This window comes from Narcine bancroftii, chromosome 3 (genome assembly GCF_036971445.1).
Source record: "Narcine bancroftii isolate sNarBan1 chromosome 3, sNarBan1.hap1, whole genome shotgun sequence".
In the NCBI taxonomy this organism is placed as follows: Eukaryota; Metazoa; Chordata; class Chondrichthyes; order Torpediniformes; family Narcinidae; genus Narcine; species Narcine bancroftii.
The window spans coordinates 72918606-72939600 of record NC_091471.1 but is presented as its reverse complement, the minus strand read 5'-3'; the positions used below and the strand labels follow the sequence as shown (position 1 = coordinate 72939600).

Genomic DNA, 20995 nt, shown 5'->3' with positions numbered 1-20995 from the left:
CCAAATATGTAGCCTAAATTACCCAGAAGGTTTTACATCCAGAGGGTATTTGTGTTTGGGAAGACATTGCATGAGAAGGTGGGGGAGACAGATACAGTCATTCTAATTAAAAAGCATGTGGATGAGCACTAGAATTGGAAAAGGGTACAGAATGAGCACTAATAAATGAGATGAGCATAATAGACTGAACACCCTGCTTCTGTGCCATATGACATTATGACTCAGTTACAATCTGCTCCTGGTGCCCCACATTGGTTTCTGATGATTACGGTTCTTGACAACTCCCTGCATTAGCTGGTCCAATTTCTATATCTCAGTAGCCACCCCTCAATGCTTTCAACTTCTCTTTAGTGATTTTAAAGACAATTTAGTTATAACTGAATTTTAACTCAAGAGTTAAAATTCCTTTAAAGGGGGAAGGTGTGACAGAATGTATAGAAATATTTTTGGGAGATAAATTGGAAGAGTAGATTACAAACAAACACTTTAAAACAGATCTTATTTGAAATACTAGAGAATTCATATCCAGAGTGACCTTACAGAAACTTTGGAAGAATGCCTATGGAGACTTCACAAGTAGGTGTTAATTGGACTGACATTGCGGAATGAATGGACTATTGTCTTTAAAGCAACAGCAGAGAGCTTTTCACTAGAGTGCTCAGAGAGGTCACTGATGGATTCTTGTTTACCTAAAAACAACAGATGAGCCAGAAGACTGACTCCTATTGTTTGATGGAGAAGATCAGGTGGCTTACGCAAGTAGAGGGAGAAAGCAGTCTCGGACTGAGTGTCAGAGTGTCTGAGAGAGAGGTAAAGCTGTGACAAGCAGCTTGAACTGAAATAGAAGCTCCAGAGTGGAAAATGTTTCACTTGGAATAAGCAAAACAGAAAGGAACTCTGTGGTGACCTGAAAGAATGAGGTTATCATTTGATGGGGCAAGTTTCATCAGCAAGACATTGAGTGGCTGAGGGAAGTACCTCAGTGGTGGATGTCCTGAAACAACGCATCTCTCTTTGCAAACCTACAAGAATCTTTTTGAGTGGTAACCATTTACCTTTCGAGCACCAAAGCCTGGCTAACTTTATACATGTTAAATTCTGTGCACAGTATAAGAATTGCCTGCAACCAGTGAACTTGAAAGAGTGAGAAGTGAAATTGGACTGTGAACCAAATAACTTCTCTAAACTTCACACACATTACATACACGTGGGCTTAGAATTAGAAGGGGTTAGGTTAGGTTAAGTTAAGTTAATAATAATATATAAGTTAAAGTTTGCTTCTATTTTCATGTTTAAAGATAATTAAAAGCAACTTTTGTTTAAGTAATCATTTGTCTTGGTGAATATCTATTGCTGGTGGGTTTTGGGATACTTTGGGCTCATAACAGTACTAAGATGGTGTTAGAAATAGAAGTACCTTAACAGAAATTGCTCGAGACAAAAATTGAGAACAAAGAACATTTATTACAACAACAATGCAAAGTTGGGTGCTTCCCCTTACCCTGGGAATACACACATACACTGGGGCTCACCCAACTTTTATACAGTGAATTTCAGTATCAGAATACCCTCCCCCTTACATTCTTCTGCCCCCTGGATGGGTTTGGCATAGGCAATCCTTCCTGCCTATGTGCAGTTTCAGTGGACTTGGAGGACCAGGGGGTATCCTGTCGGTGTCCTCTCATGTCATTATCCCCATTGTCCTTATTCACAACCTTGCCCTTGTCCCCATTCACACCTTTCCAACTCTCAGAGCTACAGTCCCTTCATATGCAGAGTTCGCTAATCCTGTCTAGGGTTTACTAATTAAATATGCCTAACTTGATAAATCTGTGTATGGCTTACTAATTATATATGTAGAACTTGGTACTTCTGTCTAGGGCTAGGAGACCCTTATCTCATCCAGACTATCTCAACTTCCTACATTCTATTATTCCTTACCTCTCCTTATCTTATTCATACAGGTGGGCTCACTGATCCTGTCGAAAAGACTAGAAGATTCTTATCTTACAGAGGCCGACTCTGCTTCCTGCATTCTAATTTCCATGCTTAGCCTGTTCATACTGGTTTAATCCATCACTCCACATGTCTGCACTAGTTTCCCCTCTTTCATATTTTTATGTCAAGTTTACTCATCTCTCACAATGGCATTTAGTCAATTAAGGAAAAGGGTATTTGAAGATCAAAACCTCAAATCTGTCATTAAAGGTGGCCTGCTGCACAACACAGTAAAAATATCACAATATGCTACAAAGTTCTCCAAATTAATTCAAACAAATGCCAGTATCCCTCCCAGGCCAACATCTTGTATTGAGGCCTGGTTATATTCAGTTGGCAATATTAGCAGGCCTTGTTATTAATGCATGGCACTGAAGTCCACTAACAGATTTTCTGAACCTAAAAGGGCTAGAGTTCAGGTTTCTGTACCCTCTGCCTGAATGTAGCAGCAAGAAGAAATCACAAAGTCCAAAATCCAGAGGCCAAAAATCCAGCCATCTGGATTTTTCAAAAACTCTCAAACTTTTAAATTTAGTAGGCTTTTGTGTGCATGCTTGCATAAGCACCACAGATGCATAGCAGCAACAAGCGGCCATGCTTTTTGTCGAGTGTTGACTTTATTTTTCTTTAAACTGCTCATTTTGATAAATGAAGCATGGTTCATCGTTTCTTTATTTCTCCTTAAATATGAATTTTAAAAATACTGCCCAAGAATGTGGAAAATTCAAAAATTCGGACTGACTCAATCCCAGGCAATCTGAATTTTCGGACTTCTACTCTATGATGCTGGCTGCCTTGTTGAGGCAGCACTTCACATACACTTCAATAGACAGGAGATTGGTTCCCATAATAAACTTAGCTAGTTTTGCCACTTTTTCAAGCCTTCTACACTCACACTTCCAAAGCTGTCCCAAGTCGATGGGAGAACTGGGGAGTGTTAATGAATAGTGGGGGCAATGGTCTTTCTATAGTAACCACCAGAAACCCATGGAGCTGATGGCCTCATGCTGTGTTGGAAGAAAATATAAACATGAAATTAGGTGAGATACAATACAGAGGGGCTTTAAAATAAGAATCAAGTGATGAAACACTAGAAACAACTTCCACAATTTGCCTAAAGTTATCTTTGATGATTTTCCATTCATTTTCTGTCTCTGTGATAGATTGCCCTCATTCTTGATAGTTCCTGCTTTCAATCTTCTCAAGTTCATGACTCCAGTGTGGGAAATTACAAGATCGATTTCAAGTTTATTTGTCATCCTAATGAACTAGTATAACCATACAAAACAGCGTTCTCTGGTCTATGATGCCAAACAATGCAAACACAAATACAGACATGACACACATATATATGCACTCTACATATGCCCATATATTAAATAAATATTATCAATAAAGAGAGGAGTGATGAAGGGTTGTTTTAGAAGTCATTCAGAAGTCTCAGTGCCCATGGGAAGAAACTGTCCTCAGCCTGATGGTTCTTGCTTGAGTACTTGTGTATCTTTTTCCCGATGGGGGCAGCTGAAAGATGTTGTGCACAGGAAGGTAAAGGTCCTCCCCAATTTTGTGAGCCCTCTTTAAACAACGATCCTGGTAAATCACATCAATTGGGGGGGGGGGGGGGTTGCGGGGGCGTGGAGGAAGAGAGACCCCAGTGACCCTCTCTGCTACTTTTATGGTCCTGTAGATTGACTGCCGATTTAATGGTCTGTTGCAACCATACCGCACTGATACAGCCAGTCAGGAGAATCTTTACCGAATCCTCTAGAAAGTTGACAGAATCGTGGCCAGTAGTCTTGCCTGTCTTAGTTTTCTAAGGAAGCGCAGACGCTGTTGCACCTTCCTGACAGGTGAGGAGATGTTATGTGACTATGATAAGACACTTTTAAGTATATTCTGATGAACTTGGTGATCTCCACGACTGAGCTACAAATGTGTAGTGGAAGGTGGTTGTCCCTGATCTTCCTAAAGTCCACTATCATCTCCTTTGTCTTGTCCACATTGAGATTCAGGTTGTTATTTTTCCACCATTTCACGAGATTTTCCACCTCTTCTCTGTATTGTGATTCATCGTTGTTGCTGTTGAGGCCAAATATAATCATATCATTGGCAAACTTGATGACTCTGTTGGAGAAATATCTGACATTGCAGTAGTGAGCCAGAAACATGAACAGGAGCAGGCTGAGCCTACAGTCCTGGAGTGTTTGACCTCCTGCTGCCAGCCTGGACAGACTGCAATCTTTTCATTAGGAAGTCTAGAATCTAGTTTCAGACCACCTCTACACCATCCTCTGGGGTATGATTGTAATAAACGTTGAGCTGTCAAGCTTTTTTTATTATTATCATCCAATTGTAGAAGTGCAACTGGACAAAATGGCAAACACATACATAAACGTAGCACATATATTTACAAGTGAAGATTCTGTGTTCAGAGTGGTAGTAGTCATTAATGATTTTGTGAGCCTTCTTCAGACTACGATCCCAGTAGATCATGTCAATGGGGGGGATGGGGTGGGGGCGGATAGGGAGAACCCATTATCCTATCATCCACTCTTTGGGCTTGTGGAGTAAAGGGTAGCCAATATTTTGGGCCTGAGTCCTACCTCAAAGTTTTGAGGGATAGAATTAGGGTATGAGAACTTGAGAGCAGAGGGGGAGCAGTGAGATAGACTATCACAGAACTCCCATCAAAGAGAAAAGGAGAACTTCTTCAGGGTAGGCAGCCTCCAAAGAGACTTGGCAGTGTAGCAGCAGAATGGAGTTAAACTCATACCTTGACCAAGGGCTCAGGCTCAAAAAGATGGTTAACCTTTACTTCCTATAGATGCTGATTTTCTCCAGCACTTTTGTGTATTGCACGCTCCAAATGATGACATATCATGATCCCAGGCTGCTGAACAATCTTTGGAACATCATCTACACTATTATTTGCAGATTGTTGATCCCCTTTAAAGAATTCGCAGATTGTTGATCCCCTTTAAAGAATCAATTGAAGAAAACAATAAACAGAAAACAAATGGTCAGGTGTGATCTGAAAAGAAAGACAAACTCAGCAGCACAAAGGTGCACCTAGCAGAGCTCTTGCCTCACAGTTCCAGCCACCAGATTCCACGCTGACCTCTGATGCTCTCATTCTCCCTGTAACCACATGGGTTTCCTCTGGATGCTCCATTCTCTCACATACCAAAGATGTGTGATTTTTTTTGGTTAACTGGTGACCATAAATTCTCCTAGTGTGCAGGTGAGTGGTATAATCTGGGAGAGTGGATAGGAATGTGGAGTAAATAGGTTACAGGCAAAATTAGTGGGGGGGGGGGGGGCAGATTCCTCTGTGAGCTAGCATTGAATAGGCTCTTACATAGTAGAAAAAAATTGAACTTAATCAGGTGACTAAATTCATTGCTTTTCCAAGGGAGTTTTGTCTTGCTAAACTGAAATTAGAAATGTTATCCATACCTAGAAACTGCTTCTGGATTATGTGACCTTTTGCTGATTATGTGTCTTGCTGTGTTTAAGAGATTTTATTGCTCCCTTTGTTGCCCAGTCTGAGATTTTTCCGTTTAATTGTTGGGTGCCCCTGTTGATTTCTATGAGTAATATTGCGGATCTTCAACTCTGATGACAATGTTAATTATGAGATGTGTGCATTTTGCTTTGGAACCTTGGTGTTGGCCTAAATCACCACCGTCATTGTAGTCTCTGTGTGTTGCCAGCTACTCCCAAAATGATCCTTCATGGTGACCAATGGGGTTGCACTACCTATTGCAGATTTCCCAGCTCTCAGGTTGATAAATCAATCCTTTGGGTCTATACTAGGTCAACTTTGGCACAGGTATAACAGTTATTCTCCATTAAATGATTGGGAGACATCAGCTCCTGAGAGAAAAAAAAGTCATTATACACGACATTTTATTATTTTAATTTTCTTTTAGATTTATGAACATAAAGGAAAGACATATTTAATATTTTTACTTTTTCCATGTTCTGTGTGTTATTGCAAGTTTGCGATCACAAATATCCAATTATCTCAATCACATTAACAGTTTTGACAGCGTGGATGAGTCCAAGAGGCAGGCCTGTTAACATCAGTCAGCAGGACAGATCCAAGCTATTTTCTTTCTCCCAACCACCATGCCCCTTCATACTCGGAACTTTTCCAAAAGCTGGCTCCTTTTGATCTCGATCTGAAATGCCTATTCATCATGTCAACCCTTGTCTTAAATTTCCCTCCTTCTCAAATCTGAAAGCACCTACTGTGCTGGATAACAATGAAATTCAAACGCCCAATACAAATAAGCTGTCGTGGTTGTCGAGTTTCAGGAAAAGAAGCAAATGGAAGGAAAGATGTACAATAGAATTCTGTATAATAAACCACAATTTCTCTCTTCCATCTTGGCCAATCTGGTTCAACTACCAAAAAATGTTAAATCATACAAAGAAATACTTAAATGACATGCTTATTTTGTTACAACTACAGAGTTGCAAATTCTTATCAGCCAAGATGGTGACAACGTAAAACCCCTATTATCTGGAATTCAAGCAACATGCAAACCTTAAGTTACTGGCAAAAAATAAAATCAAGGAAAATAGATAAATTTTAAAATATTCAAATAAATAAAAAAATAAATAAAACTTTAAAATTGTAAATGTTCTCTGAAGTAACACATAAACCTTTGTTGAAGATGGGAACAAACATTCAGCCAGCAGAGAGCCTTGGTTGTGCTTTGCTCATAGCAACTGTTTGAATAAAGTTGTGATTGAATAAAATGGCATCACCCAGGATGAAGAGTTGTTGGTGTGACTGTCCTAGTGTCTCTTTATCTCTGCTTAATAAGTCTTTATTTTTATTAGTATATTATTAAGTATATTAGTAAGGATTTATCTGTAAACTTGGGGGAAGGTGGTTAATTATGATTTTATTTATGGTCTTTTGGGCAGCTCCTTGGACGGGTAGGAACCTGCAGATGCAGTAACATTTATATGCTATCAAAGTATATGAGTGAAAATATAGCAAAATGCTTTAAGTAAAACTTAAGTTAAATGCTTGCATATTCATGCAAGTGAAGCTTGTTCAGTGTAAGTACAGTACAGTGAACCACCAGATTCAGGAAAAGGTGCTACCCCTCCTCCATCAGACTCCTCAACGACAAACTCAATCAGAGACTCATTTAAGTACTCTTACTTGTGCACTTTATTGATTTTCTTGTTCTCCCTACATTGAACAGTTTGTTTTCCTTCATTATCTGTTGACAGTTTTTTGTTTGTTTACATTTTTTTGCACTGCCAAGTAGTGGTAATTCTGCCACACCCACATGAAAAAGGAATCTCCAGGTTCTATGTCATATATATATTCTGACAATAAATCTGAATCTGAGTATAGTACTTTTGTCTTTTAAACTGTTTATTCTTAATGCAGGTGTATTAGTTAGGCATTGTAGGAGTAAGTCTCAATCAACCGGAAAACTCTCATATCCGGCATCTACCAATCCCTACAGGTGCTGGATATTAGTTTTTACTGTATTTGCAAACAAACCAAATTTTAAAATACCATCTTTTAAAACCACCGAAGTCCATGCATTCCTTCAACAAACAGAATTTGGCATGAAATGATTGATGAGACAATGTTACTAGTTATCACCTGATAAAATTGAGATTATATTACAATGTAAAAGATGAGGCCAGAAACAAGCAATTAAAGAATGAAATCAATTCTCAATATGAAATACAGTTTCAAATTTAATGTGCTCTTATCAATCATTTACAAATAATGTCCACTCCAGCTCCTGTTATATAATCTTAGAATCTAGTTCCATGCATTTCATTACAAGTGGACTCACAACACGGATCGTTATGCAATGAGAAAGAAAATGATTGTCATCGATGTAGAACATTAAATATATAAATTATGCATTTGGAAACAGGAACAGTGAGAATAACTCAACAGGTTGTCCTACCTTTTGGATCTGCATTCGGACTTTGTTAATGGCTCTAATCCAAAGAGCTCGAGCAGGATGAAACGCAGGAATGCTATTTTCATCATTGTAACTGAAAAACAAATTAAATAGATGAATTTATATTACATAACATTTTTAAGGTAGTCTTAACAAATGTTAAGCAAAAATCATAAAATGCAGAAAGAAAAAATGCCACTTAGTTATCAAGCCTATTTTCAGTACGGACTGCTATAGCTTTGCATCTATTATTTTTGAGACATGGTCATTGTTAAGTGTAAGGAAATGTATAAGTTAACATACGAACCAACAGCAATAAGATAATTGGCCAATTAATCTGCTTTGATGATCAAGTTGTTTCAATCAATGGTTAAAGTAAGACACAATGAGTAATGGGAGCTCATTGTCACATAGACAAGTACAGCTCAAGTTTATTATAATCTGAATGTACAAATAAAATCTAACAAAACGGTGTTTTCTGATCCTTGGTACAAAAATATGCAAACACACAACCAGACATTACAGGCATTCAGATAAATGATACATATCCAGTAAATATATGCATAGAAAATAATTAAATAAATATTGTTTCCTAAATAGTGGAGTCTCGGAGGGTTAGTTTGAGCAGTTCATTCAGTCGTTAAGCAGTCTCACTGCCTGAGGGAAGAAATTGTTTCTTAGCCTGGTGGTTTTGCCTCAGATGCTCCTGTATCTCTTTGCTGACAGTAGTAGCTAGAATTTGCTGTGCGCAGGGTGGAAGGGGTCCTTAATGATTTTGTGAGCCTTCTTCAGATAACGATTCTAGTAGATCACTTTGATGTGGAGAAAAGAGGCCCCAGTGATCCTCTTTGGTACACTTATGGTTTTGTGGATTGACTTCCGATCCAATGCTCTACACCACCCATACACCCTGTGATGCTCTGAACAGAACTCCTATATGGCAGGATGGTGGTCAGTAGCTTTGCCCGCCTCAGTTTTCTCAGAAAGTGCAATTGCTGTTATGCATTCCTGACAAGTGAGGAGATGTTGTGAGTCCAGGGTAGGTCATTTGTTAAGTAGTCTTTGAGGAACTTGGTTCTCTTGACTCTCTCCATTACTGCTGTCATTCCTTGTCCTCCTGAAGTCCACAATCATCTGTTTTGTCTTATCCATGTTGAGACTCAGGTTGTTATTCTCACACAAAATCGCAAGATTTTACACCTCATCTCTATGCACTGTGCTCCTCAGACAGCTGTGAAACACTGGCGACATGAAGTACCTGTGGCAAGAGAACAAGACCTTAACAGATCACAAGTCAGCCTTGCAAGTTAAGGACAATGACGCCTCCCTTCCGGACAGACTGAACCTTTTCTGTGCACGGTTTGATGAGAAGAACAGGATGATGCCAAAGAAAGCTTGCTGTACTCCTGATGAATGGGCCCCCTGCATAGCCGCAGAGGAGATGAGGAGAACCCTATCCAAGGTAAACTCACATAAGGTGACAGGACCAAACAACATACCTGGTCGGGTACTGAAGGACTGAGCAGACCAATTGACATCTTCACAGACATCTTCAAAACCTCACTGCAGCAGTCCATCATTCTCACTGAGATCAAGACAGCCACCATAATTCCGGCATCCAAGTAGGTGACAATAACCGGCCTCAATGATTACCGCCCTGTGGCAATGACCTCCACCAATCGGAAATGCTTCAAGTGTCTGGTGATGGAATGCATCAAAGCACACGTTCTAGAGATGTTAGACCTATTTCAATTTGCCTATATAAGAAATTGATCCATAGATGATGCTCTAGCCTTGTCGCTTCATTCCGTCCTGGCCCTCCTGGAGAATGATGCCTCATATGCCAGGCTCCTATTTATTGACTTCAGCTCAGCATTTAATACGATTATTCCCTGGAGGCTGATGGAGAAGCTGTCCTTCTCTGTAATTGGATCCTGGACTTCCTAACAGAAGGACCACAGTCTAAATTTAAAATTTTAAAATTAAATTATGATTTTTAATGAATTTAAACATACAGCGTGGTAACAGGTCATTTCAGCCCTCAAGCCCATGCGGCTCAATTACAACCTCTGATACGTTTTGAATGGTGGGAGAAACCACAGCAACTGGGGAAAACCCAAACAGTCATGCAGAGAACGTACAAACTCCTTAGAGACAGCATGCAATTTGAACCCCAATCCTGATCACTGGCGCTGTAACTACATTGTGCTGACCCCTACGCCGACCGTGCCACTAATGTCATCGAGATGAAAGCACATCAGCACCTCTATTTCATTAGGAGTTCTTGGAGGTTCTGTATGACATTGGAAACTTTGGCAAACTTCTACTGTTGTGCAGTGGGAAGTGTGATGACTGGCTGCATCACGGCCTGGTATGGGAGCACCAATACCTCTAAGTGGAAAGGGTAGTGGACACAGCCCAGTACATCACAGGCAAAACTCTCCTCCGTCAGTTAGCAGCAGCAATCATCAAGGATCAACACCACCCAGGACACGCTCTGGTCTCACTGCTGCCATCAGGAAAGAGGTATAGGTGCCACAAGATTCATTCAGGACCCTTCCACCATCAGACTCCTAAACAACAAACTCATTTAAGGACTCTTACTTTTCACATTATTTATTACTGAATATATATTTTTTCTGTATTGCACAGTCTGTTTGTTTACATTTCTTCCATTGCTTACATTTCTCTCTCTTGCATATATATCTTTTCTTCAGTACAATTTCTGAAGTGATAAGTAGAAATTCTGTCTGGCATGCAGGAAAAGAAGCTCAGGGTTGTATGTGATGTCATGCATGCACTCCGACAATAAATATGAATTTTGAAATTGGCTTATGAAGAAATTGAGAGTTTTCAGCATGCCTGTTTAATTTCCAATGTTCTTTATTTCTGACTCCTTCACATCACTGTATGGATTATATTATGCCCAGAAACCATGCACATTATAAATGTAAGCTCAATTCAAAATGCTGCTAAGGAATCCAAGTCTTCAGGTAAGCAGTATGTGAGATGTATAAATTCAAGAATAGTGTATACTATATTGTGAAAATGGCACTTTTCACAATATAGAAAGTAAATTACTCAGGAAATGGTTAGGAATGGGCAACTGAATCTTCTACAGTTTTCGGACAGATAAGACTTCTATCCACAGATTTCAGATTTATTGTCAGAGTACAACATGACACCACATACAACCGTGAGATCCTTTTCCCAATGGGCGCGGCAGAATTAACATTAATTGGTAGAGCAAAAAATAAACTGCACACAGCGTAAAGCATAAAAAAGATCTGTAAACAAATGGACTGTGCAATAGAGAGAGAACAAAGAAAATCAAGAAAGGGTCATTAAATGAGTTTGCCATTGAGGAGTCTGATGATGGAAAGACAGCAGCTGTTCCTGAACGTGGTGGTGCAAAACAGAGGAAAAATCAAACAAAATATTTATTGAACGGCAGTGGCACAATGAGCCACAATTATGTCTTTTTTAAACTCTGTTCAGCTTTACAGCAGGAGGCAATTTTGTATATCAGAATTGAAGGAACGAGAGTAAATCCATCATCATTATACATCTTTATATCAGAACAGCAAGTCTGATGGTACACCATAATAGAGAACCAGAGGTTATCTGGGAATGAATTAGGACAAATGAAATTAGTGAAACTCCATTCAACTTATTGATTTTTTTTTTGTCATAAAGTGATAACCCTTAAATTGTGAATTTGATTCTGACATCACTCCATACTCCAGTTATTTGTTTGTGTTGCACACTACATGTATTACTTCATAAAAATAGCACTTCTTCAAAATACCTCAAACAATATTGCACAGATAATGTTGTGTGGCATAAGGATGAGAAAATGCTTAGCAGGTCAGGCAGCATCTGTATAGTGAGAAATTCAAGTCAATTACTTTTCATCAGGACAAAGAAACCAGTGAATACCAGGGGTGCAGTGCTGCCTGAGCTCACCAGAGCACTGTTTCGGCACTTCAGGGGGCAGCTCTGGCATCTCATGGTTATAGGGTAGTTCCGGCACCTCCTTGTTGCCATTTTTTGATGAGCTCCAACAACTAAAAAGTTAGCACTGATGTTCTGGTCAACACCAAACATGTTTTAAGTTGCAGTTAAGGGGAAGACACAGAGAGGACAGAGGGAATGTCTGTGAGAGGGTGGAGAGCAGGAGACAATGAAAGAAGTTGTGTGGCACAAGCTGAGAGAAACCATTAAAGATGCATTAATCACAGCTTGACTGTCATCAGGAAATTGAGCAAGTAGCAGAACTTGAGTATAATTCCCAATCTGTCCTGATAGACACTATCAAATGCTTTAGTGCAGTCAAAAGAGTTCTGCACAGTAGTTAGTGCTACACCCTGCAGTTTTCCTGGAATTCATATGTGGTAACTATCATTTGTATTATTACCACTGAATGGATATAATCCACAATGCAATGCAGGGAACAGCCATTCGGAAGAAGTGATCAAGAAGGTGTTAATTTGGCTTATCACAGAAAGCAGGGAAACCCCTCATATCTCCTCTTAGAAATTATCGTGATGAGGTGATCAATCAGATCCCCTGGCATGACCTCCTCCTTCTGGAGATGAGTTTACTAATTAGTTTATTAAGTTTCTCTTCGACAAGTTTAGAGCTTCAGCAGGTAAATCATCTGCTCCAGAAACGTTATTGTTTTACAGGTTCACTCAATGTCAGATCAGCATATTATTATTGGACTGCAGTTATGCAATCAGATGCAATGGTATTTTGTTCGGTACTCAGCCTTTTGCTGGGGGAAGAGAATAACTGGAATCACCAATGATTCTGATTGGAGACTGCATTGGAGAGAACAGTTGTTGGCAAAATGCTAGTACGTAAATGTGGATTACCCATTTCAGAAAGTGATTAGGCAGAATCAATAAGGTTTTGTAAAAGGTAAATGTTTTGGGAAATGTAACAAAGTTTTTGAGAATGTGACTTAAGTGGCAGAAAATTGTTACACCAGGATGGCAAGGCATTGTTACAGTGTGCATAGTGTAGTGTTGGATCGCAGGGTGGGGTTGTGTTGATCTCAACTGGAAGCACTAAACTCAACTTTCAAACGGGTATGATGTCATTCAGCAATGAGAACGAGCATGATCTACTCTGGGTTACATTGAATCGGGATGTGATATATTGAAAACAAACACTGCTCTGCAATTCAATTTCTTGGCAAAAATATTAGATTTCAAATAAAGCAAGCAATTAGGAAGTCATATGATATGTTTACATTCAGTGCAGTGGATTATCACAGAAAAGAAATTTTTCAATATGTGTGGAAAATTTGAGAAAGATTTGATCTACCCGTACTTAACTCAGAAATTATGCAATTGCCTTGAAAGTAAACAACAAAGATTTATTGGGTTAATTTCTGGGAGGACAGAGCTACCTTCTGCAGAATGATCAACCACATTCACCCATATTCCCTGCAGTTTAAATTAAATAAATTCTGAATGGATTTGACAGAGTCAATGCTGAAATTGATGTGATGTGATACATTTTATTGTCATTATGCTGGTATACCAGCCAATAAAATGTGATTAACTTCGACCGGAATATAAAATAGAATACAATACAATAAATGCATACAATAAAAAAACACACAATAGGACTGCAATATTCTAAAATAAATTATTTTAAAAAGATTGCTAATTCTGAAATATAAGTGCCATGAATTGGTATTTAACATTATCATGGCTTCATGAAAAAAGCTCAGAATCAGAAACAGAATTAGAATTTATTGTCATGAACAAGTCATGAAATTTGGTGTTTTGCGGCAGCGTCACAGTTTATACCATTGCATTGTGGATTATATCCATTCAGTGGTAATAATACAAATGATAGTTACCACATATGAATTCCAGGAAAACTGCAGGGTGTAGCACTAACTACTGTGCAGAACTCTTTTGACTGCACTAAAGCATTTGATATTGTCTATCAGGACAGATTGGGAATTATACTCAAGTTCTGCTACTTGCTCAATTTCCTGATGACAGACAAGCTGTAAGGAAAATAGATTAATAATAATAAAAATAATAATAATATTAATAGTGCTCTTTTTAAGTCTGGTAGTTCTTAAGCGAAAGCTCCTATAACATCTGCCCGATGATAGGAGAGTAAATAGTTCATGGTGAGAGTGTGTTGCGTCTTTAATGATATTCCTCATTCTGTCCAAACATCGTCCCCTATAGATAGATTTGATGGTAGGCAATTGCATTCCAATAATCCGTTGGGCAGTTTTCACTACCCACTGGAGAGCCTTACTATCTGTGCAGAACAATTCCTGTACCACACTGAAATACTGTATGGCAGCACACTCTCAATAGTACATCTTTAGAAATCCAGTAGTATTCTAGGGTGGAGGTGTAACTTCCTCATACATCTCAAAAAATGAAGATGTTGTTGTGCCTTTTTGATCAACACTAAGTGAGATCATCAGTGATATGGAACCCCTAGGAATTTGAAGCTCTGTTACTGCTTCCTGCCTGTCTAAAATCCACAATTATCTCTTTTGTCTTCTAGGTATTGAGTAGCAAATTGTTCTCAATTTTGTTCTCCTTGGCCAGAGAATAGAGATGATTGTTTACAAATAATGGTCAGATATCGAGGAGGATTCCCTCCGCTCCCCCAACTCAAAATGTTTTGAAACCCTGAACTTCACCTTCTCAGCAGACAGTACATAAAGTAATCACAAAGTAATCCAGGAAAAACGTGGGGTATGAAAATTGATTGGAAAAGTCAAGTTGGAGCAGAAGTCAGCCATGATTTTGCCATGCTACTTCTGCACTTGTTCTTTATATTTGTTTTTCTGAAATTCTTCACAGATCTGGCACTTTTTGTTGCTATTGGTTTCAGACTGGAACTCCTTTTAACTAAGCATTTTAATGTATAATATTGAAGTATTTCATCAAACTTGGAAAGGTGATAGCTTAAAATTTAACAATTTTAGCCAAGTTACTGCTGAGGAAAAAAGAATAAAACAATTAAAACTGTACAATATCAGCAAAATCAAGAGGATTAAAGTTAGACGTAAAAACAGGTAGCAGGTCAGTAAAGAAATAAATCCAATTCAGGCTTCAAGTAAATGAGCTTCCAATGCCACAGACCATGGTAAAGTTCAATGGTGTTCTAACCAAGCAAGCACTTAAATATTTACCTGCCGCTGCTTCTGAACACGAGGGAAACAAAGGGCTGCTGTACTCTAGTAATAAACGGTAATTACAGAAATGTGGCTCCGCTCTGGATTCAGCTATCCAACTGGCAATAAGTTTGTTTCGATTGTTTAAGTGATTATTGCGTGCTGGGTACCGTGTGTTTTTGTGTGTGCGCCATGGTCTGGAGAGACGCCGTTTCTTTCGGTTGTTTATGTACAGTCAGATAATAATAAACTTGAACTTAAACAAAAAGAATCATTCAACAGTTGATTTGCTATGACTGAGAAATTATTTGTTTATAAAGCAAGTAAAAATAATGATATATTTTTTTAATAACGTTCCAACCCAAAAGCTTCTCCACAAGATTAAAGCAGTAGCTTTCTGGATAATAATTACCTTGAGAATTCACTAAATTGAAAGAGCATTGTAAATTATGAAGCATATCAGTAGCCATATCACAAATAGGACATTTCTACTGATTTCAAGAAAAGTTTCCACTTTGTATAATCCAACTGAAATTAAGAAACTATACCTACTAAAGAATGGAGTACTCACTTATCATGTGGTTTTGTAATCATCTCCAGATGAAGGGAGTTACCAGGGAGGGGAATATCAAGTGCAGCTTCATTCACTTTTCTGGAATTTTCATAATGTTCATCTATCCTGTTTTCATTCAAATATCCTGTTCGCTTATCAGCTTCGTTGTACCATTCTTGTGCCACTGAGCTGTGATGAGAATGATATGACTCTTGATCTCGTCTGTCGTTCATTCCAGACTCATGGATATTTTCAGCATCATGATCAAGTTCACTAAGTTGAGAACTGCCTTGGCTGAGGTTTCCTGATGAACCATATCTGCTACTCCCTGTGGGGCTATAGAGCACGGACAATTAATTCAACAACTAATTCAGATTAATCGCAGCCACACATGCATGCATAAGGCACAACAGATAGCAGTATATTTTCTTATATAAGAGATAAACTCACTCCTCTTTAGGCTACGCTGGGACAGTTGGAACAGTATTCATTAATGCAATTAATGTTTTAAAATTTATTCTAAGGATGTAGGCAGTTCTAGTAGAAATCCCTGCTAACTTTTCTGAAGGTGGGGTTATTTCACTAGTTCTTCACTTGTTGGAATACTTATAATGATCAAAACATTGTCAGTGATTTGATCTGAATGTGAACTCTTTACATAATCTTCACTGTAAAAATTATTTAACAAAATTTAAAATCTTGAATTATATTTAAACGGCTCAATATTTCATGATTACTGCAAAATAACTACTGATTAGAAAATTAAAATTTGTCACATGCAAATCAATATTCTCTGAGAATACATTACTAAATTCAAAAATTTTTTAAAAAATAATACAAATCAATTTTATTTCACTTACATTTAGGTTTCAGATACTACTTATCAACATATTTATGTCCCTATATACTCTACTGGGGACGTGCAGCTTATATCTGGAGATCTGCATCTCTAAAGTTTCCAACCAATTGCAAACTAAATTGAAAAGGGGGAATCTATAGAACTTTAATCTTTGCGCCAAAATTAGTGGTGGCAGGTGATATCCCTTCACCACTGACAGGAAAATCATGGCTCATATCTTTTAATGATTATTTTGATACATGGATTTCTGGACAGATAGGCTTCCTTCTCCAGTCAGGATAACCATCTCCAGTCAGGTTAACCGCCCTTCTCAATCATTCACACTGTTCTTGTCAATGCTAATCCGTGTCATATCTTCTTTTGGTCTGCCCTATCTCCAGTTGTTCTCTCCATCCCCCCCCACCCCCATCGTCTCTCCAAGTTGAAACATGCTACTTTCTATATTTTCCCAGCTAAGCAAAACTATAGCCCTTTTCACACTGGCTAACCTGTAAATTAGCCATTCAATGAACCAGTTAAAGAAAGTGTTTTTGCCGTACACTGGACCACTGTTAACCGGTGCTCTGTGTCCTTTCACACTCACCACCAACATTATTTACAGCACAGAATGAGCCCTGTTGCTGTGCCGACCTATAAGCATTTATAAATTTATAAAGGACCATGGGAAAGTGGTATAAAACACATAGCCACACAATTTATAAATACTGTGGGAAAGCTTGGAATGAAATACACATATCAAGTGATGGGGGACCTGCCCTCCCAGAATTCCATGTGCCGGAGAAACCCCTCCATGCATATAATCCTTTCTCTGCCGCATGGAATTCTGGGAGGGCAGGTCTGGCATCGCTTGATGTGTGTATTTCAATCCCGACTTTCCCACTGTATTTATAAATTGTGCGGCTATGTGCTTTATGGCTGCTACCACGCTTCCATGGTCCTTTATAAATTGTTTTATACTTTGCTGTACATAGACTTAATTATGTTATAATGATTAATTTTGTTTAAATACAAGATCATAATACATTGATCAGGATTTAGTAAACTGAATACAAAGTTTATACATTCTTTTTAATCCTTTGCTTCCTTCATGTTCTTGCGTTCATGCAAAAATCTCATCCACGTGTCACTACTTTGTCCCTGGATAGTCCATGTCCCTTTCACACTGGGTTAATCGGCACACAAGTGTCTGATGATTCTAGGGTGAAACTACCTACCTAGGCAGTCCATCCCCAGTGTGATTTGACACCTGCATGGCAATTAAGGAGTGTTCACATTGGACCCTTAACCTGTATATTGGCTGTTACTTACTAGGACAAGGTGCCAGTGTGAAATGGCGTATGTTTCTTTGTTCACAGATGCTGCCTGACCTGGGGAGTATTTCTAGAATTTTCCATTTTGTCTCTTATTTTCATCATCTGCAGTTATTCTAATCTTTATCCCATTATTTGTTTATTTAAAATTTGAATATTAAATTGTGCTATCTGTTTTGCATTACATGCACACATATCTTTGTGTTATAGTTTCTTTTGTCAGTACATTTTGCTAAATACAACAACACATACCAAAGAACTACACACATTACCGGAAGCAGCAGGATCACTATGCATAGCAGACGAGACAATACTCCTGCGTAGTCAACTTTACATGAAGCAAACAAAAACTAAGACCTTCCACAAGCAACTATAATATACATTTTGTAAGATACTATAATCTAGAAAATCACAGGTTTCCTAAAAAAAGTTTAGTTGTGTGAAATCATAAATAAAATCATGATCTCTAACTGAAAATAAATGGCATTAGGAAGGTAATATTAAGAGCTCAGGTATTCAAAATGTTCTCAAAAACTTCTCATATCATGATGCAATCAAACATTGACTTTGTTCACTTGACTATTGAAAGTAAGTTATCTGAGCAATTTATTCACGCCTGTTATACCTATAAAACAGGTGCAATTGCAATTCTTAATTTCTACTGTATCTGATTGTGTTCCAGATATCACTGGAAAATTGGGACAACTTGATAACCCACAGACAAAATGAAGTTTCTGTCATAAAATTATCATCATAATTTCCTAATACATTTCATGTATTTTCAGGTTTTAAAAAAGGAACAGCAATTAATGTCAAAGAAAATTAAACTTTTCCTAAAAAACTTAAAAATATTTGGCAGTGTGCTCAAAAGAAAGACTTCTAGTTTTTATTTTATGACAAGATATCTGGTTTTGATGAGTACCAGATGCCGAATTATAAATTCTGATTCAAAGGGAAATTTATTTCAATGCAAAGGGTGAGATTTTGGCTATCACTGAATATGCAATGTAAATGTTTAAATTTTAATATTTTTAAAATTTTATTTACAACATGGTAGAAGTCAATTCCAGCCATTTAAATTTGTGCTACTCAATTACATCCAAATGAACCGACAACCATGTACATTTTGGAGATTGGGAGGAAACTGGGGCACCTGGAGGAAGTCCACACAGACATGGGGAAAACGTACAAACTCGTTGCAGACAACGTTGGATTCGAACCCGGGTCACCAGTGATGTGATAGTGTTGCACTAATCGTTAGGCTAACCATGCTACCCACAATATTTTGCAAAAAAGTTGTTAAATGGGATTTTAAATCAATTATATCAAGCATAGTTACCGAGATAACTGCTTAAAAAAATACATACTTATGTAGAGTTATTCATAAACATTTTTGGATGTCAGAAAATATTTCACAGAAAATAATGTAGATTTTATTCATAGTCAGTATGATAACTACCAGTTGATTTGTTTTTGCAACACACATTGATGAATCAGTATTGGCTAGATCACAAAAATTAACTCCACTGCTCTTTCTTAAAACAGTGTCATTATTTTATTTTAAATGCAACTGACAATAAACTGGCTCAGTTATTTCCCCCGCACAGAAACCTGTGTTGCAGGATCGAGTTGTAATCATGAATGTTTTATGTGCTGGAGAAGCTAAAGAACTTTTATTTAAGTAGGTACAGTGCAATATGCAAAAAACCAAAGAAGATTAAAAGAATAAGTTGCAAAATAATAAAAGTGGACAGATATTCTGAGTCCTTGCTCAAAACACAGAAAAAAAACAATAGCTACCAAGTGTTCTTAGAGAGCTTTCAAAATTCAGTTCTACTGACTTGAATATTTTCATAAATAGTTTTACGTGTAGCTTAAACAACTGATGATTAATTTCTACCATTGAGTTTTAAAGAATGTAACTAAATGGGTGCTGGCGGGGGAATACAAAAAAGAATGCACAAGGCAAGTGTGTAATGAATGGTAAAGTTCTGTAAATGTGGCTGTATAACAGGGTTCATATAGTGGTTAGCACAATGCTATTATAGCGCCAGCAATCCAGGTTCCAATCTGGTGCTGTCTGTAGGAGTTTGAATGTTCTCCATATGACCAGTGTGGGATTTCCTCAGGTGCTCCAGTTTCCTACCACCCTTCAAAAACATTTGGGGTTGTTAAATTAATTGGGTGTGATTGGATGGCATGGATTTTGTGGTCTAGAAGGGCCTTCTACTGTGCTATTTTGTTAAAATTAAGTTAAAAATTAAAACAGTAAAAATTTATGAGTCAAATAAAGGCAAATAAAGGCAAATTTTATCTTATGAATTAAAAAAACATTATTGAAGAGCATTTGAAGAAAAGATTTCCAATATAAGGTGGAAACTGGCTCAGCCATTTTCTATGTAGAGTGAATTTCTAAAAGCAACTTTAGAAGTATTTATAATGTGCCCACAAATTCCATATATACTCGTGCAATAGTCAAGTTTTTGGGGACCAATTTTTCAGGTCAAATCTTGGGGATTGACTTTTACACAGACACTACTTTTGTCCACAGAATGTACCTATGTTATTCAAGGCGTCAGGAGCTCAGATGGCCAAGATCAGGCGGTAAGTCTGCATTCAGGACATTGGGAGCTTGGATGGGCAGGTGGCCAGGGATGAGAATAGACTCTGTGGCCAGGGGATCAAACCTTGGTTGGGTGGGCAGTTAGGGCCAAACATTGGCAATCAACTTTTACATGGGACAGATGAAAAAACACAATTTTGGGGCCATAAAAGGTGGTGGGGGGGGGGGGGGGGGGGGTCAATAATTACACGGGGATCAACTATTACATGAGTATAGACGGTAATAAAAATGTTCACGGAAGACCATCAATGTTAGAATAATGGTGAAGAAAATGCACAAAAACATCAGATTTTAAGTAATATAAGGCAGGGAGAGAAAGAAAATAAAAAATCTGACCACTAAACTTCAACATCATGTACATGACAACCAATCAGCCCTGATTGATGCACATCAAATAAAATCAAAAGATCATAAAACATAGGAGCAGAAATAGGCTATTCAGCCCATCAAGTCTGTCCTGACATTTAATCATGAGTGGATTCATTCTCCCACTCATCCCCACTGCCCAGCCTCATTCTCATAACCTAGCTAATCAA

General features: G+C 38.1%; 1 protein-coding gene and 1 long non-coding RNA gene across 5 annotated transcripts in view; one reads left to right on the top strand and one right to left on the bottom strand.

Moving 5' to 3' along the window:
- LOC138757253 (protein unc-13 homolog B-like) overlaps positions 1 to 20995 on the bottom strand; it is a 615971-nt gene that overhangs the window by 241599 nt on the left and 353377 nt on the right. For all 4 annotated transcript variants that reach the window (XM_069924286.1, XM_069924287.1, XM_069924289.1 and 1 more), the window contains 2 exons: positions 15686 to 16003; positions 7953 to 8043 (listed from right to left, as the gene is read on the bottom strand). In XM_069924286.1, the coding sequence (XP_069780387.1) occupies positions 7953 to 8043; positions 15686 to 16003 (409 nt within the window). The remainder of the gene's footprint in view (positions 1 to 7952; positions 8044 to 15685; positions 16004 to 20995) is intronic.
- The window catches only part of LOC138757255 (uncharacterized), a 701670-nt gene that overhangs the window by 384922 nt on the left and 295753 nt on the right, over positions 1 to 20995 (top strand). The gene's annotated exons all lie outside the window — the stretch shown is intronic.